General features: G+C 39.9%; 1 protein-coding gene across 1 annotated transcript; it reads right to left on the bottom strand.

The window, feature by feature from the left end:
* Positions 1 to 17,416: 17,416 nt before the first annotated feature.
* Positions 17,417 to 18,078, bottom strand: LOC149203936 (uncharacterized). Its single transcript, XM_089400271.1, has one exon. It carries the CDS (start codon positions 17,936 to 17,938, stop codon positions 17,579 to 17,581), a length of 360 nt encoding a protein of 119 aa, XP_089256397.1. The 5' UTR covers positions 17,939 to 18,078; the 3' UTR covers positions 17,417 to 17,578.
* Positions 18,079 to 18,923: the final 845 nt, after the last annotated feature.

The raw sequence follows: 18,923 nt of genomic DNA, 5'->3' as shown, positions 1-18,923 counted from the left end.
GATCCAGATACTACGAAGAAAGAGGTTGGAGAACTATGAAAATGCTCGGATATTTGGGGTTCCATGAATCTGGAGGGTATACATATTGATTTAATAGCCAAAGGATTGAATCCAGATTTGAATCTAGATTTAAATTCAATGTTCCATCAGGTTGAGTTTTCGCCACACCATCCAAATATCCAACAATCTATGGTTATTGGATGCAAACAATTTGAAGAATGAAAATTAGTTGGATACCAAATTTAAACTCAAAGAGTAGTGGTCACAACCCTCAGTTGTGGGTGTTAGACAGGCAAGCACCCACAAGCCTCTCAGCTTATCGACAATTGGAGTGGCAAACAGGTAAAATAACGCTAATGAATGGTGAAGCGATGGGGCAAATAGAGCGATGAGCATGAATTTAAGGTCATAATCATGCCCCAGGTCACAAGGGACTACAAACTAAGAAATTTAGGGCTAAAGCCTATCATCCATTGGTTGTGACAATATATGCAAGAAAATACGACAACCTAACAGATCGATAAATGCCTAGGAGCTTACTCACAGGTTCTGCCTCCTGGACACAAGGAGAAAGGCCAAAGAAAAGGAGTTTAGAACCCCTCGCGCCTTTGACAAATTCAATTTTTGATACAGTCAATCTGTATGAATGATTAAATCAATCAAAAAAAATTCCCATGGGTAAATACCATGGATGTATACCCATGGTAATTGAAGGTCCAAGACTATAAAAGAAGATGAAAAGCAATGCAACAAGGTTTGTTGTTCTAAAAATAAATTGAAGCCGAATGAGAAAGAGTGCTAGCAATGTATTGTGTAGTAAATGAATAGAAATTTTGAAGCCACTGTGTGAGATTGTGTGAGTGCAGTTGTTGGGTTGGGGTCCCCCGGTTCAGTTTTGGGGTTGAGATAACCCAAGATTTTGTAATTAAGGTAAATTCTCCGTGATTTGTGGATGCGAAGCACGTAGATGATGAGGAGTCAAAGGGGTTTAAACCCCTTGTTTATGTAAAGTTTGAGTCGGTTTTGAGATCCACCCATGGTCCGCGGACCATGGCATTATATGAAAAAGGCTATAAATAAGTGTCTTAGAGAGTATAAGAAAATAAATAGATAGATAAGAGGCCTATCAGAGGCCTAGGTAGAGTCCACCACTGAGTGCGCAGACCGCTACAGCTGTGTGCGCATGGTAGTTTTGAGTCTGTAATCCTGAATTAAATATCAATAAAGACAGTTTCCAAAGAATTCTTACGTATTTATGTTTACTTTTGTTTATGATATTTGTTGTCAATGAATGATGTGTTTTATGGAATATTGATTGAATGTTGCGTGATTCTGTTGAATAACTGTTAATGATGTACGTAATGCATGTTTAAGTACTTTCGCGCAGACTCTGATGAATTCTTTGATGCTTATTAATAACTTAAGTAAATATGCGCGAACCCTAATTTAGGACTACTCTCTAATGCGCGTAAGTAGATAGATTGACTGTTAAAGGTCCATAAAGACAGATCGTCGACCTTTGCGAAGGTTTGAAGGCAATTTTGATAGAGTTGGAGCAGTGTGCCCTACGAGTGTATCGATTTGCGCGAAGACAAATCTAAGGTGTTGAAATACATCACACTAGTCTCTAGATGCATAAACTTAATTCTTGCATCCCCCCATACTACTTCGAGTGAGACTACAGCCTACGCTACGCGGGTTGTTGCCGAAAGGACCAGTAGTGTAGGGATTTGTTGGTTGACGCAACTAACTCTAAACCTAGGTCAAGACACCCTAAGCCAACAAATGGTTTTGTTGTCGGGACCGGAATCTGCTTGAAAGATGTGTCATATCACATTATTGGAATCCGACCAAGAATGAAATTGAAAAGCGATTAGATCGAAAGATTCACGAGTTCGTGGCGCAAGAAAACATGAATCTATGCTTGTCAGAAGAAGAGTGGTTGAACTGGTATCTGTATACGGAGATACACGAGATCTTATTTTGCACCTTACCCATTGAACTGTATGAGTGGTTGGCTAAATTGACAGATAGCCAAGGAAGGTGGAAGCTCGATAATCCGATAGTGTGGACTCCATAATTAGTGCGACGATTAGAAGCCTCTGAAAACAATATCGCGCGGGCTGTCGATCACTGGCTTGATCAAATTATAGGAAGATTTGTTACAGAATTTACAGTTGATACCTCTGTCAGCTACAGCGAAGCGAATATTTTTCAAAGCACCGCGAGGTAAGCATTTAATATCTTTGAATACGTGGATTAAAATGTTGTTGTGTGAAAAATGGGTTACGCCATTGCCTTGATGTTTGGAGCTACACGAAGTGGAAGACTCTTTAGAGATCGAGAGAGATCAAGTCCAAAATATAGTCCATTAATCATACCTCCTTCAAGCAACGACGAAGGAGCGACACAAACTTCACCGCGAAGTGTTGACCAGCTGATAAAGCAAGGTTTTCTGCATACACATCATCCATCCACTCCACCTCCACCTCCACCTCCACCGCATACACCTTTACCCACACCTCCACCTCCACCACCACCATTCAACATGGCGAACACAATGAAGATGTCGATTTTCAAGGGCATCAAGAGTGAAGATACAGAGCAGTTTTGGTTTGTTGCGAATGTTGTATGGACAGCGCAACAGATTATTGATGAAAATATAAAGAAAGCAGTTGGTTACCGCTTTGTAGGATCACACGCTAACTTGGTACATTAAGTATTGTTTTGATAATCCTCTCACATCGTTCGCAGAGACTAAGGAAACTTTAAACAAGGAGTTTAGTAGGCGTAAGTATGACTCACACTCAATGATTGGATTCAAGGAAATCATGATGTGGGTCGACGAGACACCTTGGGAATTAGATCAAAGGTTGAAGTGTTAGATTCGAGAAGCTAACATGCAACTCACATATAGTCAGCATCGCGAGTGGTTTATAGCTTCGTTCCTGCCCCACCTAAGAATTTCTCTGTCACAACAGAAGATAGGAACACAGGCCGAAGCCTTGGATATCGCGATGAGGTTACATGCAACGCCTATTCAGGATGCGACCTTGGGGGTACAGTAGATCCACTCTCAGTTACAAAGCTTACACTTTGAACTACAAAGCTTGAAGAAAGACAAGGAGACTAAACCAGAGGCGCGCGCAGAAGTCTAGTGTCTGAAGTGGAAGAGCCAAGGGCACGATAAAAACCATTGTCCTGTGTACTCGAATTATATTATAGGAGGGGGACCAATTCCCCTGAAGCCAGAATCTCCAGCAAGGCTAAGCGTGGGGGCTGCGCTATGTTGCACTATTTGTCAGGTTGTTAAGCAACATGCGACGAATAATTCTCAATTACTTCAAAAGTTTATCCAAACACCCCAGCAGTTGTTTTGTAACTTCTGCAAATTAGTGGGCCACGATGAGAGCCACTATCGCAGCTATGAGCTTATGATGGAAATGACACCTACATACCAGATGCACACAGAAACTCAGCCTCCAGAGCAAGGCGCTGGAGGAGCGCGCGGAGGTTATCAGGGACGAGGTCGGGGTCGTGGAAGAGGAGGACCTGGTAGAGGCCGTGGTCAGATCATCTGCTACAGCTATGGACAGTGAAGGCACTATGCGCAGGAGTGTCCGAGTTAGACACGCCCACCATGTTAACACTGCAGCCAATTTGACCATACCATAGAAGAATACCCGGTAATGATAGGTAGAATGCAAGAGAAGAAATCGCAGCCTCAACAGCGTACGCAGAACTTACAGATGATGAGAGTTGAGCCCCGTGAGGAGGATCAAAGCGTGAATATAGTGATGAGAAGTGGAATAAAGACTCATGATGATAAAGGTAAACAACCTGAAGAGGACGAATGGGTCCACAAGGCCCCAGAGAAGGAAGTTAGCTTTGATCTGAACCGCGCTAAGGAAACATTTATGGAAGCCAAGAAAAGCTTCAATGAGACCTCTACCTCAGGAAGCTAGGACAAGGTGCAAGAAACCAGCGTGCCTACAGAGGTTGATCCCTCTATACTGACTACGTTTTTGGAGGCCTAAATAAAATTGTTGCGCAATAGCAAAGTTGTCAGTGGAAGACCTGCGGGAATTAATAAACAAATGTGCCAGCAAGGAGAAGGTCCCTGATGGACACCGGGTAGTCAAAAAAATTGGCAAACATAAGGCACGAACAGGGCACGAGATGAGGCTCACCGCGCAAATAGGTGATTATGAGATGGACCAAGTCATCTTGGACCTGGGGTCCAATGCGAACGTTTTGCCAAAACAAACATGGAAAAGAATGGGGAGACCTGCGTTGCAGTGGTCTCTGATTCAACTTAAAATGGCGAACCACCAAAAAATCATCCCTATGAGACGATTATATGGAGTAACCGTTGATATAAAAGGTGCGAGTGCGATGGCCGACTTTAAGGTTATAGAGATCGTTGATGATAGTAATCCATACCCTGCGCTCCTGGGAATTGACTGGGCCATTGATATGAATGGGGTCATCAATCTAAAGAAGAGGACAATGTCGTTTGAAAGGAAATTGCTTCGGGTTGTAGTACTGTTGAACCCTGTAGAAGGGGCGCGTTATACTAAACCAGTCCGCAATTATGAAGAAAGTGATGATGAACTGGACCAAATCTACAAAATAACAGCGTGAGACCAAGACTGGATCAATCCGATGGCAGATGGACAGATTGCATGGGACTGGGAGAGTTCATGTACCTCTGATTCAAACGAAAAGTTGGAGCATTGGAAAAATTGCTTGCATTAAGTATCTATGCTACGATGCAATATGATGACGAAGTCACTGCGATGTGTCTCGTCGGAGGTAAGGAAACTACCCTATTATGATGGTTTAACCGACATAGATAATTTTTTGGATGAATTTGAACGTGAAGTCCCTGAGGATCACCGCTTCCAAGCATTAGATTTGGCACTGCGCACTACGCTTGCACGATGGTGGGGTACGCATAAAAATAGTTTTGATGGATGGCGAGATTACAGAGGAATGATGAGGTTACGATTTGGGCGTCCTAACACCAGATTGACTGAGAAATATAAAGGGAAGGATGATCCCTGCGATCACCTGACGAAATGGACTAAAACATGGGGAACAAAGTCGCAACAAGAATGGGTACACATATTTTGCCATACCTTGGATACAATTCCCATGAACTGATATCTAGAAACATAGCTCTGCCATGGCACCGCGGAGTGGGATATAATGAGGAAAGGATTCTTATTGACGTTCAGCTTTGAAAACGGCCTCGCAAGCATCGATGAAGCTCTGTGAGAGATCAAGGCGGTTATCTTCAAAACGCCGCAAGAACCTATGGAATGGATCCAACCAGATTGGAGCACCCAATTGCGCCATGCGCTGGAATGCTATAATGTGACCGCTGAAGAGGAGGATGAAGATCCGAGAAACATTAATATTCTAGAGGCAGAAGGGCATCGCGAAGTCAAAGGCCCACAAATAGACAACCTGGACATCACCGCATCATTGAAGACAAAGCAAGTAAATATTGGCACTGAAGCTGAACCAAAGTTTGCAAAGATTGAAGATTATTAGGACGACATCACTGTGGATAAAGTTGTTGAGTTACTCCGCGAATACCAGGATCTCTTCCCTACCAAGTTTTCAGATTTGAAGGGCATAGTTGGCGATTTGGGCGTTATGAAGATCACTCTGAAGCCGGATGCAAAGCCTATTAAACAAAGGTCGTATTGCCTTAATCCGAAATACAAGGAAAAGGTTCGCCTAGAGCTGGATAAGATGCTGGAAGCAGGCATCATAGAACCGGTTGAAGAATCTGATTGGGTGAGCCTGATGGTGGTTCAGGAGAAGAAACAAAAGGGTGAGATAAGGATTTGTGTAGATCTATGGAAGCTTAATGATGTGTGTGTCCACGACCCATTCCCAACACCGTTTACCAATGAAGTGCTCGACAATGTGGGAGAGAAGGAAGCCTATTCCTTCACTGATGGGTTTTCTGGGTATCATCAAATCAAGATCGCGCCCAAGGATAGGAGCAAAACGACCTTCGCTACAGAGTGGGGTTGTTTGTGGGTTGTTTTCAGTACATTGTGATTATGTGGACTTAAAAATGCACCTACGATATTTTCTCACGTAGTCGTAGCAGCATTCAAAGAGTTCATTCATAAGTTCCTGAAAGTATACTTTGATCACTGGACGGTGTTCAGATTAGTAAAGCGCCATGTAGTAAATCTACCCCTGATGTCAAATACGTGTCACAGATACGAGATCGCATTGAATTTGAAAAAATTGCATCTTCTATGTTCCCTTTAAGATCTTGCTGGGTCACGTGGTGTGCAAGTAAGGGTTGATGGTGGACCCTGCAAAGGCTGCAGTAATTGTGAATTTGGAGGCCCCAAAGAACGTTAAGCAGCTATGCGCGACACTGGGACATACAGGATATTATAGAAAATTTATCAAAGTCTATGCTCAAATTATTGCGCCCATGGAGAAACTGCTAAAGAAGGACGCAACACTCTGTTGGGAAAAAGAATGTCAATGCAGCCTAGATGTATTGAAAGAAAATATGGGCGTTGTGTTGATCTTGGTATTCCTAATTGGAAAAAGAAGTTTCACATACATGTGGATGCCTCTTGTTAATGCAATGTTAATGCGTTGGGTGCAATGTTAATGCAAGCCGCTGAAGGAGAAATGGACCATCCTATAGCCTTCGCCAGCAAGAAATTATCAAAGGCTAAGAAGAATTATTCAATGACTGAGCGCAAATGATTGGCCATGGTGTATGCGCTGCAGAAATCTAGGCATTATCTGTTAGGACAGCATTTCAAAATGTACACAGATCATTCTGCCTTGAAATACCTGGTCAATAAGCCTATGTTGGGGGGAAAGATTTGCATATGGTCGCTATTGTTTCAGGAGTATAACTTTGAAGTCATTGTGAAGCCAGGAAGGTTAAATGCAGGACCTGACCATCTGCCACGGATCGAGACAAGGGAGGAACCTACTAATATGGAGGAAGGGTTTCCAGATGTGCAGCGCTTTGCGATGTGAGTAACGGATAATCATTTTGCAGACATTATTCACTTCTTGACTACGGGGATGACACCAGAAGGATATACAAGTCAGCGAAAGAAGGAATTAGTAGTGCACGCAGTAGTTTTTTCAGTTATTGCGAGACATCTTTATAAGATGGGTGCAGATGAAATATTACGAAGATATGTGCCAGATTTTGAGAGGAATAGCATTCTCGTTGAAGCTCACGGGGGAGCTGCGAGAGGTCATTATGCAAGCAAGGCAACTGCGCAGAAGATTTTGCGCGCAGGTCTATGGTGGTCAATGCAACACAAGGACTCCAAAGCATATTGTAAGGCATGTGATGCATGTCAGAGAACGGGCAGACCATCGCGAAAGGATGAATTGCCATTACATCCTTAAGTATCTTTACAACAATTTGAGAAATGGGCTATTGATTTTGTTGGGCCAATTCAGCCCCTAGGAAAGAAAACAAGTGCGCGCTATATCATCATCGCGACAAAATATGTAACCAAATGGGCGAAAGCATAGTCGGTTAAGGATTGTACAAAAGCTACGACAGCAAAGTTTTTGTTTGAATATGTCTTAACCAAATTTGGCTGCCCAAAAGTGTTGATGAGTGACAAAGATATGTACCTCTTGAACGAGACGATCAGCGCATTGACTGAAGAATTTCAGGGATACCATCAGAAGAGTACACCGTATCACCCACAAGCTAATGGAACTGTTGAAGCCTTTAATAAGATTTTGGAGAACACGCTGACAAAGATCAGCGACGCACATCGAAATGACTGGGATGTGCGCATCCCTACAGTACTATGGGCTTATAAGACTACTTGTAAGAAGCTGACAGGGCAAATGCCATTCAAATTGGTATATGGTGTAGAAGTTGTAATGCCGATGGAGTATATTATGCCTAGTTTGCGCATAGCAGCTCTCACAAGTATGGCGGATCGCGAGGCCTTGGAGGAATGGCTTGCGCCGCTGATGGAGCTTGAAAAGAATCAATTTTTGGCAAGATTTCATCAGCAAGTACAGAAGGAACGCGAAAAATCTTGGCATGATCACCATATCAAGCTTCGTACATTCAAGGTAAGCAATCTTGTCATGTTATATGATAGTAAATTCACTAAGTTTCCAAGGAAATTCCAGATGCAAGCAAGCAGGATACAGGTGGGCATCAAACAAGCAAGCGTGGAGCAAGCAATCCCAACACCTGGGATGAGCCAAGCAGTCAAGTTAGTAAGGACCCTCGTTCTCAGAACCATAGCATTGTTAGAGGGGTCCCTTTGGGCAGAGTCCGTCGATAATCGCATTATCCTTAGTACTATCAAAAACATCGAACTAAATATAGCGGCGCTCTCTAACGAGACCATCCACGCGCTGCATGCAGAGGTGGCAGAGGAATTGAGAGTGCGGGAGCAGCACGCCCTCAACCTCATCAGCGAGTACAGAGTGAACAATGAGAAGATGTTCGTTGAAAAGACATAGGCTCTGAAGGAAAAGGAGACGCTATAGGTGCATAGTTCACGACTAGAGTCAGCAGTCGCAGAGGCATGCAAGACAGTGCCTGAGCTTCACATCCCGGAGGATGCACAGCCAGAAGCAAAGATCAGAAAACTAGCCGCTGGTGTGCGCGAAGCTAAAGCAGAGGTTGGTTGAATCCAGTTTGAGCTCAACATGAAGATCACAGAGTTGCAGTTAAAGTTGCAGCCCACGACTCCGCCTGAGGTCTGGGAGTAACGCGGAGCTGCGATAAAGGAAGGAATGGCTACCTTGGATGCCACAGTCGCTGACTGTACAACATTGTTCGAGCAAGCTATGGAGCTAGTGACCAATCTGCAGGAGGATATGAACCTGCAGATATTGAACACTGAGGTCAGGGAGCTATAGCGACAGTATGATGAAGTCAGGGCGACTGCGCTCCATAGCACCAGCGCAGTGCCTTGCCAAATTACAGGAGGGAAAGCAGCTCCTAGCACAGGTGGAGGAAGCGCAGAAGGACGCCTTATTAAAGCCCAAGTTGCAACCATGGTTGGAGGAAGCTTATCAAGTCACAACCACCATTCATGATCAGAGTAAAGGCTTGCAGCAGACACAACAGACGATGAGGCTGGCCATCAAAGGACCAGCTACAGAAAAATTGGTTGAGGAAGTCAAGCAGGCAACAACTCATAGCGCTACCAAAGTCGCAATGATCAAGGTGACGTTGGGGGATCTTCGCAATAAGATCGCAGCGCCAACCGAGTGACTCGAGGCCGAGTCACAATCTTTGTGTTAGAGGCTTGTTGGGATGGGGTCCTCTGGATCAATTTTGGGGTTAAGATAACGCAAGATTTTGTAATTAAGGTAAAGTCTCCGCAATTTGTGGATGCGGAACACGTAGATGATGAGGAGTCAAAGGGGTTTAAGCCCCTCGTTTATGTAAATCTTGAGTCGGTTTTAAGATCCACCCATGGTCCGCGGACCATGGCATTGTATGAAAAAGCCTATAAATAAGTGTCTTATAGAGTCTAAGGCAATAAATATATAGATAAGAAATGGGTAGATAAAAGAGAAGTGCTAGCGAAGAGAAGCGGGTCAGATAGGAGAAGAAAGGCTCTGCAGCTGAGTGTGCAGAGGCCTAGGTAGAGTCCGCCGCTGAGTGCACGAGCCCCTGCAGCGGTGTGTGCAGAGTAGTTTTGAGTCTGTAATCCTGAATTAAAGATCAATAAAGACAGTTTCCGAAGAATTATTGAGTATTTATGTTTACTTCTATTTACGATATTTGTTGTCAATGAATGATGTGTTTTATGGGATATTGATTGAATGTTGCGCGATTCTATTGAATAACTGTTAATGATGTACGCAATGCATGTTTAAGTACTTTCGCACAAACTCCGAAGAATTCTTCGATGCTTATTAATATCTTAAATAAATTTGCGAGAACCCTTATTTATCACTACTCTCTAATGCACGTAAGTAGATAGATTGACTTTTAAAGGTCCGCAAAGACGGATCGTCGACCTTCGCGAAGCTCTGAAGGCCATTTTGACAGAGTTGCAACAGTGTGCCCTAAGAGTGTATCGATCTACGTGAAGGCAAATATGAGACGCTAGAAAACACCACAACCAAAAACTTGGTTCTTGCATCCCCCCATACTGCTTCGGGTGAAATTGCAGCTTGCACTACGGAAAGTTGTTCCCGAAAGGGCCAATAGTGTAGGGATTTGTTGGTTGGCGCAACTAACTTTGAAGTCGAGTCAAGACTCCCTAAGCCAACATCAATGATGTGTTACTATGCTTGAGAGAAGAATTTGTGAGTAGTAGTAATACACTGAGCAGAAGATTTGTAGAGAAGAAAACATATTTGAATTGCTAGTTTGAGCAATGTTTGTATTGTAGAAGAATATATAGTTGATTGAAAGTTGAAGTAGTTAAAATCTGAAGATTAAATTGAGTAGAATGTGCTTAGAGATTTGAGTCTAAAAATGGATTAAAGAAGAATCCACAAGACAAAGCAGTTTGGTGGTTGAATATTGGAGAGTGGATGCTTCCTTTAGGTTGGGCCTATCAACATCAGAGAGTCAATAGTTCCTTCAAGTTGGTGTTTGTAAATTTAGGGGATAGATGTCTCCTTCTGATTGGTGCCAAAAAAGTTGATGTAATACTAGGTTGAAGCCTAGAACTATATTTAGACATATTTTGTTGTTTTCTCCCTTTATGGGTTTCCACATAAAGATGTGTCTTATATGTGCATGTTGTCTGATTTATGACGTTGTGGTGTAATTGATCTATAATAACATAAATAATCTTAATGATTGTTAAAATTTACATAATATTGATTCTGCGAAACCCCCTCATGTAATTGATCTATAATAACACAAATAATCTTAAAGATTGTTAAAATTATCTTGGTTTCTAACAAAATGCAACTTATAAAAAGAAAGATCGAGAATAATCTTGATTCCCCCAAACCCCCCAAACTATTAACATCATGGTGTATAATCTTAAATTATGTTTGATTATATATTCATTTTCCTTAGCTATAAAGAAACATGTTAATAGTTGAAAATTCAGAAATATTTAGAAAGAGTGAAAGTATATCTCCTCACAAACCACCAAACAAATTCCAAATTTTATCTTTAAAGTGTGGAAAAACCTATACAACTATACATTATTCATATTGATCAATAACCCAAATTATGATTCACATTTTCTTACTCTAAAAAATGCACATTAATAATCAAATTATTTAAATACCTTATTTTTTTATTTGACTTCAAAAGATTATCATATATATTAGAAAATAACACACTTTATCTTAAAGAAAGATAAAGGGTAAAACAAACTTAAACTTAGAGAAAGATAAACGGTAAAATAAACTACTTGTGTACAAGTTATTTCCACCCAAAGAGGACAGAATTCGTATATACCGAGATCCAACAACAGCGAAAAAATTTGTCTCCGACAAAATAATGAAATGGGAAATTTTTTTCCATGTTTCAACCATGAAAAGAAAGTTCCCCAATGATCTGTCATTACATTATTTATTTTAATCCTTTTGAAAGAATTTGTCTTTACCAATTCAACTACAGTGAAATAGGATAGGATTTGTAATTTAATTTAAAACTCTCACGATACATGTTTTTGTTCATAATTCAATCCTAAAATAGAAAGCTCTTTATAAAGATGGGTGTTATGGCTTAATGTTTTGAGTAGTTATTGTCATTGATTGCAAGGTTCAAGTTCATGGAAATTTTAGTATGTTATTATTGAAATGTTTGTGTGTTGTTGTCTAGCTTGAGATTTAAGTTGCACAAAACGCTGAAACGTTTTAAAGTTTCAAAACAGAAACGTTTAGAAACACTATCTCTCAAAAATGGAAACATCGGCCAAAACATTATATATATATATATATGAATAACACATTATCTGGCAAGAAAAAAGAGAATAAGACCCATAAATTACAATTTAGAAGGAAAAACAAATCTATATTAACTCTCATAAATGATTATATGATAATCGAGTTTCAACCAAATTTCAGGTAGGGGTACAGCCCGAAACACCTAAGTCCTATAAGTTTCATGCAACATAGTTTGAGGTTAAAGGTAATATCTTTGAGAGCATTTCTTTCACAGTTTCTAAGCTTCAATGAAAAAACTAAGTGACAGCCTTTGGTCACATAACATTGGCCAAGGCGCCAAAGGGCTTATTTGTTTAATGAGCCGTGAGCGACAGGTGGCATGCCTAGGCACAACTTTCAAGGTGCCAAGTGGCAGTGCAGTGAACGAGTTGATGTGGTAGAAAACGCATGGTCATACAAAAGGGTAACATGTTTCACTAATGTTTGGTGTTTGCGGGTGGCCAAGTGGGCCAATTCTGGGTTTCACGTGGCACAATGATGTCACCATGACAAACAGCATGATATAAGCAAGGCATGGCAAAGGAAGAGTGACATGGATCATAAGATGATGTGGCAAATGACATGACAGATGATGTGGTGGTGACACGGTGAAAACGACGTGACAAACATTCCAAATGGCAAGTTCTTATTAGTTCTCAATTTTCGATATGGTAGTCTCTAAAGCCTTGATATCCATACCAAGGACCAATTTGGCAAAGCTTTTCAACATATTTGGTCTTTTGGCTAAGATGGCGTAAATTCGGCAAATTGCTTCAAATACAACAGAAGGACCGATTTCCAAGCTATCCGAGCATCCGCTGATCTAGGGTTCCATTAGCTCACAAGTTTATTCGGACCGGATCCAGATATTATGAGGAAAGAGGTTGGACAACTATGAAAATACCCGGATATTCGGGGTTCCATGAATCTGGAAGGTATACATAATGATTTAATAGCCAAAGGATTGAATCCGGATTTGAAATTATTTTAAAGTCAATGTTCCATCGGGTTGAGGTTCCGCCACGCCATCCAGATATCCAACAATCTATGGTTATTGGATGCAAAAAATTTGACAAATGAAAATTCACTGGATACCATATTTAAGCTCAAAGAGTAGTGATCACAACCCTCAGTTGTGGGTGTTAGACAGGCAAGCGCCCATAAGCCTCTCAGCCTATCGGCAATTGGAGTGAGAAACAGGCAAAATAAGGCTAATGAATGGCGAAGCGATGGGGCCGACAGAGCGATGAGCAGGCATTTAAGGTCGTAATCATGCCCCAGGTCACAAGGGACTACAAACTAAGAAATTTAGGGCTAAAGCCTGTCGACCATCGGCTGCGACAAAATATGCAAGAAAAGCCGACAACCCAACAAATGGATAAATGCCTAGGAGTTTAGTCACAAGTTCCGCCTCTTGGACACATGAGGAGAAAGGCCAAAGAAAAGGAGCTATAGAACCCCTCACACCTTTGACAAATTCAATTTTTGATACAGTCAATCTGCATGAATGATTAAATCAATCAAACAAATTTTTCCATGGGTAAATACCATGGATGTATACCCATGGTAATTGAAGGTCCGAGACTATAAAAGAAGATGAAAAACAATGCAACAAGGTTAGTTGTCCTGAAAAGAAATTGAGGCCGAATGAGAAAAGAGTGCTAGCAATGTATTGTGTAGCAAATGAATATAAATTTTGAAGCCATTGTGTGAGATTATGTGAGTGCAGTAATGTGTTACTGTGCTTGAGAGAAGAATTTGTGAGCAGTAGTAATAGACCGAGCAGAAGAATTGTAGTGAAGAAAACATATTTGAATTTCTGGTTTGAGCAATGTTTGTATTGCAGAAGAATATTTAGTTGATTGAAAGCTGAAGTAGTTAATATTTGAAGATTAAATTGAGTAGAATGTGCCTAAAGATTTTAGTTTGAAAATGAATTAAAGAAGAAACTGCAAGGCAAAGCAGGTTGGTGGTTGAATATTAGAGAGTGGATGCTTCCTTTAGGTTGGGCTTATCAACATCAGAGAGTCAATACTTCATTCAAGTTGGTGCTTGTAAATTTAGGGGATGGGTGTCTCTTTCTGGTTGGTGCCAAAAAAGCTGATGTAACAATAGGTTGAAGCCTAAAACTATATTTAGACATATTTTGTTGTTTTCTCCCTTTATGGGTTTCCACATAAAGATGTGTCTCATATGTGCATGTTCTCTGATTTATGACATTGTGGTGTAATTGATCTATAATAACGTAAATAATCTTAAAGATTGTTAAAATTTACATAATATTGATTCTTCCAAACCCCCCTGCTCTCCCCCATCTAATTGATCTATAATAACGCAAATAATCTTAAAGATTGTTAAAATTATCTTGGTTTCTAACCAAATGCAACTTATGAAAAGAAAGATCAAGAATAATATTGATTCCGCCAAACTCCCCCACCCCCTCGTGTAATTGATCTATAATAATGCAAATAATCTTAAAGATTGTTAAAACTATCTTGGTTTCTAACAAAATGCAACTTATCAAAAGAAGGATCAAGAACAATATTGATTCAGGAAGCAATGGAAAGAAATATGTAAGTTTGGAAAAAGGGCCAAGGTATTGCAATATGGAAAAGATATGAAGTTTACAAGTAGGCAACTAAAAAGCATGAAATCCCCAATGGAGAAATACAAGAGCAAAACAGAAGCTTATAAATGTAGAGAAAATTCAAAGGGAGAAGCTGACAGAGCAAGACAAAATTATTAAAAAGCGGCAGGAGAAAGTCAAGCATCTGGAATTAGAGCAATCTCTTGGGTTTCCAGAATTGCACTATTCTTCCCAGCCAGAGGTTTCAGTGGGCTCCTCTGGACATGAGCAGGGTAAAGCAATGGAAGAAAACATTACGGATCAGTACTCACAGCAAGCCAAACAGGCAGCCCCCACCATTTCATCCTATGTTGCTGTAAGAATGAAATTTTCCGCCATGGGCATAGTAAAAATCATGTTTAAATTTTGTAATGCTTTTAGATGTTTTTTAAAAGCATAAGGCTTTACACAAGCCGAATAGTGAACAGTATTAGAATTTTGCAAATAGGTCAGATAGGAAATAGCCAGTGGCAAACACTGAATCTCTTATGATGGCATTTTGGACCAGATAACCTCTTTTTGTTTGTATTAAAAGTCTGGATGTTACAGCCACAGCCCCTCTTAATACAAACAGGAACTATTCTTGTTTAAAAAAATATATTACATGATTTAGACTCTTGACTCTAAAGCTGATAATCATCTATTTAAGCTGGATGGCAAATAAACCCAATTTTAGTTTCCACACCCTACACTACTGTGTATCACAAGTCCTTTAATAAGAGTATGAGCTCAATTTCAAAATGAACACAAAACCCCATCTTTCTCGTCTGCTTTTGAAGAGAAAAGCAACATTGGGACTCATAATAGCATACAAATATATGTGAACCAAAAACCACACTCTCTATGCAGTACTACCCAACTAAAATGAAGCATAAAAAACATAAAAAGTTTCGAAACCTTCTCCCTAAAACGCAAATATATTGTTAATCATAATCACATTGAAGCATGGGATTTGAGTTTGACATGCATTAATATTGTTTTTGCTATTAAGAAATCATGTTCTATATCATATTTTGCTTTGAGTGAAAATATGTGAACCAAAAGCCACTCTGTATGCAGTACTAACCAACTAAACTGAAGCATAACAGACATAAAAAGTCTCCAAACCTCTCTCCCTAAAACACACATATATTGTTAATCATAATCACATGGAGTCATGGACGAGACAGATTTGAGTTTGACGTGTCTAAAATAATTTTTTTACTATTAAGAAATCATGTTCTATATCATATTTTGCTTTGAGTGACAGCTAATCATTTAGCCAGCCATACATCCACCTAGAATCCAAGATATGACACATACAATATCTAAACTTAGAAAACAAGAACTTGACATGAGATAAAGCTTAATGCAAAATAAATATAAGTGATTATGCATCTGTAGGAACTTTTTTCCTGTATAGCATGTCAAGGTAGATTTACTTCAAAAAGGCAAAAATGCCATAATATGACACATTTGACGGAACAATTCCATGTGAATTTGTATGCCGTAGCAATAGAAAGTACTGATAAGCAATGTTCCACCAAGTTTCAGGTACGAGGAGGCGAGGGCGCTGGGACACACAGGAGCAGTCTATGCAAAAGCTCCCCACCAATTTTTAGGAAAAGAGGAGGCATCAAGGTCTTAAAAACTTATAAATATAAATATAAATCGATGAATTATATAACTGAAACAAATTTAAAACGAAAAGCATGATCATTGATATCATTATCATATAACTTATAATCATACATCATACATGTAATTTTGTGACTGTACAGTGTAACTACTAGTCTACTAACTTACTAACAATGCACAATGAAAATAAATTATAAAATTATAAATATTTAAAGTCTTAAACTTTAAACTTTAAACCATCTTGATGTTCCACTTCCAACTATGAACACTGCATATTGAATAATATAAAAGTCAAGTTTGATACATGAGCGACAACGTTCCGTTCAATGAAGGAGCAGACACGAGGCTGCTTGGCGATGGCAGCAGTGTTCAGTTCAACGAAAGAGCAAACATAAAATGAAATGTGAAATTAACATAATGTAAACCCTTCACAGTCGGTCAACACTTATTAGAAATTACGATAGCTACTGTCAGTCCACGGTAGCTACTGTTTGGATTTTCATGCTTGCTTAATCTTTCAATTTCATGCTAGGCTCCCATCTGTATACTCTTTTCTCTATACAGTGTTACCTTTGGATTATATCTCGATATATATTAATGGCACCTCAAGGGTCACAGTGCTTCAATTAATGATATATCGAAACAAATTTCACCGAAGACTGCGCCTTCAACGTTATATTAAGCTCACTGGAAAATTAAACCAAAATAACTTCTTAAACTAATTTTTCCCAGCTTTAAAGTAGCTCAAAACTCCTAGTCCACTTTAACATTTTGAAGCTTATTCAGATTTTCAGTCATCTTAACAGAGATTATTTAATTTATTTTGGCAAATATATCGGCTAGGCAAGGCAAAATGACCCTGGTTCTCTAAGGCACGCTCCAAAAATAATCTGCAAATTTAACCCTGGTCAAATTATCTCGATTGGTTTTTCCCTGACCTAAAAAACCCAAAGAGAAATGGCACTGAGTACATCCGCGTTCATAACATACTGCAAATATTATTCCAATAGCTACAGCTAACCTGAGACAAGCTAAGATCAAAACAAAAACCTAAAAAGCGTGTGTTGAATATATGTCGAAATCCATGCTGTATTTAGTGTATGTCAGTCCACAATTAGTGCAAGTGGTATTATAAATGCTACAGTTGCGTAAATTTTAACCCTTATTGAATGTGCAAATTGCCTTTGCTCTAGTTGGGAGAGAACAAAAGCAACCAAACATAATACAAAAACAAACTCTTATAGAGAACGCTGAAGGACATGAGAAGGAATATATGTTAAATACACCTGAGTAAATAAGAGACTAGGTTGGATTTTTAAAGTCTACAAATTGCCCTAACGAAAAGAAAGGGGCATAATATGACATAAACTCATTTAAAACCCTAAATTTTCATCGGAATCCAAGTTAAATATAAACAAAGGCAGTAAAATTACATCATTTACAATAGCGATCGGCCTTCTTCTTAATCCTCTCATCCAAGTTTTCTTCTGCAGACTTGGGATTGGCAGCAGCATACCCAAATTTTCTGGTTTCCACAGGGAAAAGCTCTTCGTAATTCTTGCGCGATGCTGCATCGATGGCATAACCCACGCTACCACCTTTAGCTGTATTAATGCTATTATTGTTACTGTTCTCTTGTTTTTCTACTTCTGGGTTTTCGTTCTGGGCTTCTTCGGCCGGCATTTTTGTCTTGTTCTTTTTGCTCTGTTTCTTCTTGGCGATGGTCTTGTCTGGGCCAAGTCCGCCCTTAAAGACGAGCTTGCCTCCCTTGACTCGCTCGTAAGGGCTCGACATGGAAAAGAAAGAGCTTCTTCGGCTTCTTTCGCTCTGTTATGGACTCTGAAAACCCTAGTTTCTCTTGTCAGACTTTTGTCGAACAAGCAAGCTTTTGGAATCACGACACCAGTAATACTCATGAAACCAATTGGCTTATGGAGTCAGTCTGGCCGCTTATATTTCCGTGAAGAAAATTAAAAAAATAATAATAAATAATAAAAATAATAAAAAACAAATAATAAAAATAAAAAATAAAAATAAAAATAAAAAATTATTACCAATTGAGACAGTCTGGCCGCTTAAAAATATTCCCGCGCGCCAAAAAGACAAAACAAATTAACCAATTGAGACCGGCTGGCCGCTTAAAAGTATTTTCTCGGCAATTATTATAAATGAGATTATAAAAAAATGGATAGAATTGTGATTTTTAAGTTTTCGAAATTGAATTTCTACTATACTAGCTTGGTTATAAAAGTTACACGGTTGACGACCCCGATCAGGTTAGAGTGCAAGAGGCTTGTCCCACTTGGAGCCCAAGCCATGTATGATCTTATGGTTATTAATGTGGGAGGGTGGTCATGGCAGGTGCCTGATATATATGACAGATAGAGGTGATGCGAGGAGGCGAGGGAGAGAGCAAGTTGGGCGGCAAGGCGTAACAAGAATTAAATAGTCAAGGTGGTGTAGGATATCACTAGTGCTTTGCATGCAATTTGGTTGTGGTGTATTGTAGTTCTGGGAGCTGAGGTCGAGCTCCTTTTCTGTGGCAAGTTTAGACAACAGGACTTGGTTGTAGAAGAGTCTCGGCGCAGACTTTATGGCGATAGTTTTAGGGTATGTGTTCTCTCTTCCCTTTAACCCTTGCTAGAGACATATCGAAAATGTGATAGTAGTTCGTAAGATTTTAGTTCCCTCTTGTGAATGGGTGACTGTGAGATTCGGTATGGTCTGTTTGTTAGATGGGAATGTGGTTGAATCTGTTGTTTCTAAACCGGTTTCGGTC

This window comes from Pinus tabuliformis, chromosome 2_1 (genome assembly GCF_031772625.1).
Source record: "Pinus tabuliformis cultivar Carrire ecotype Pingquan chromosome 2_1, CPIR1, whole genome shotgun sequence".
Lineage (NCBI taxonomy): Eukaryota > Viridiplantae > Streptophyta > Pinopsida > Pinales > Pinaceae > Pinus > Pinus tabuliformis.
Note: the sequence above shows the minus strand (reverse complement) of the source record. Positions and strands in the feature narration are given on the sequence as shown.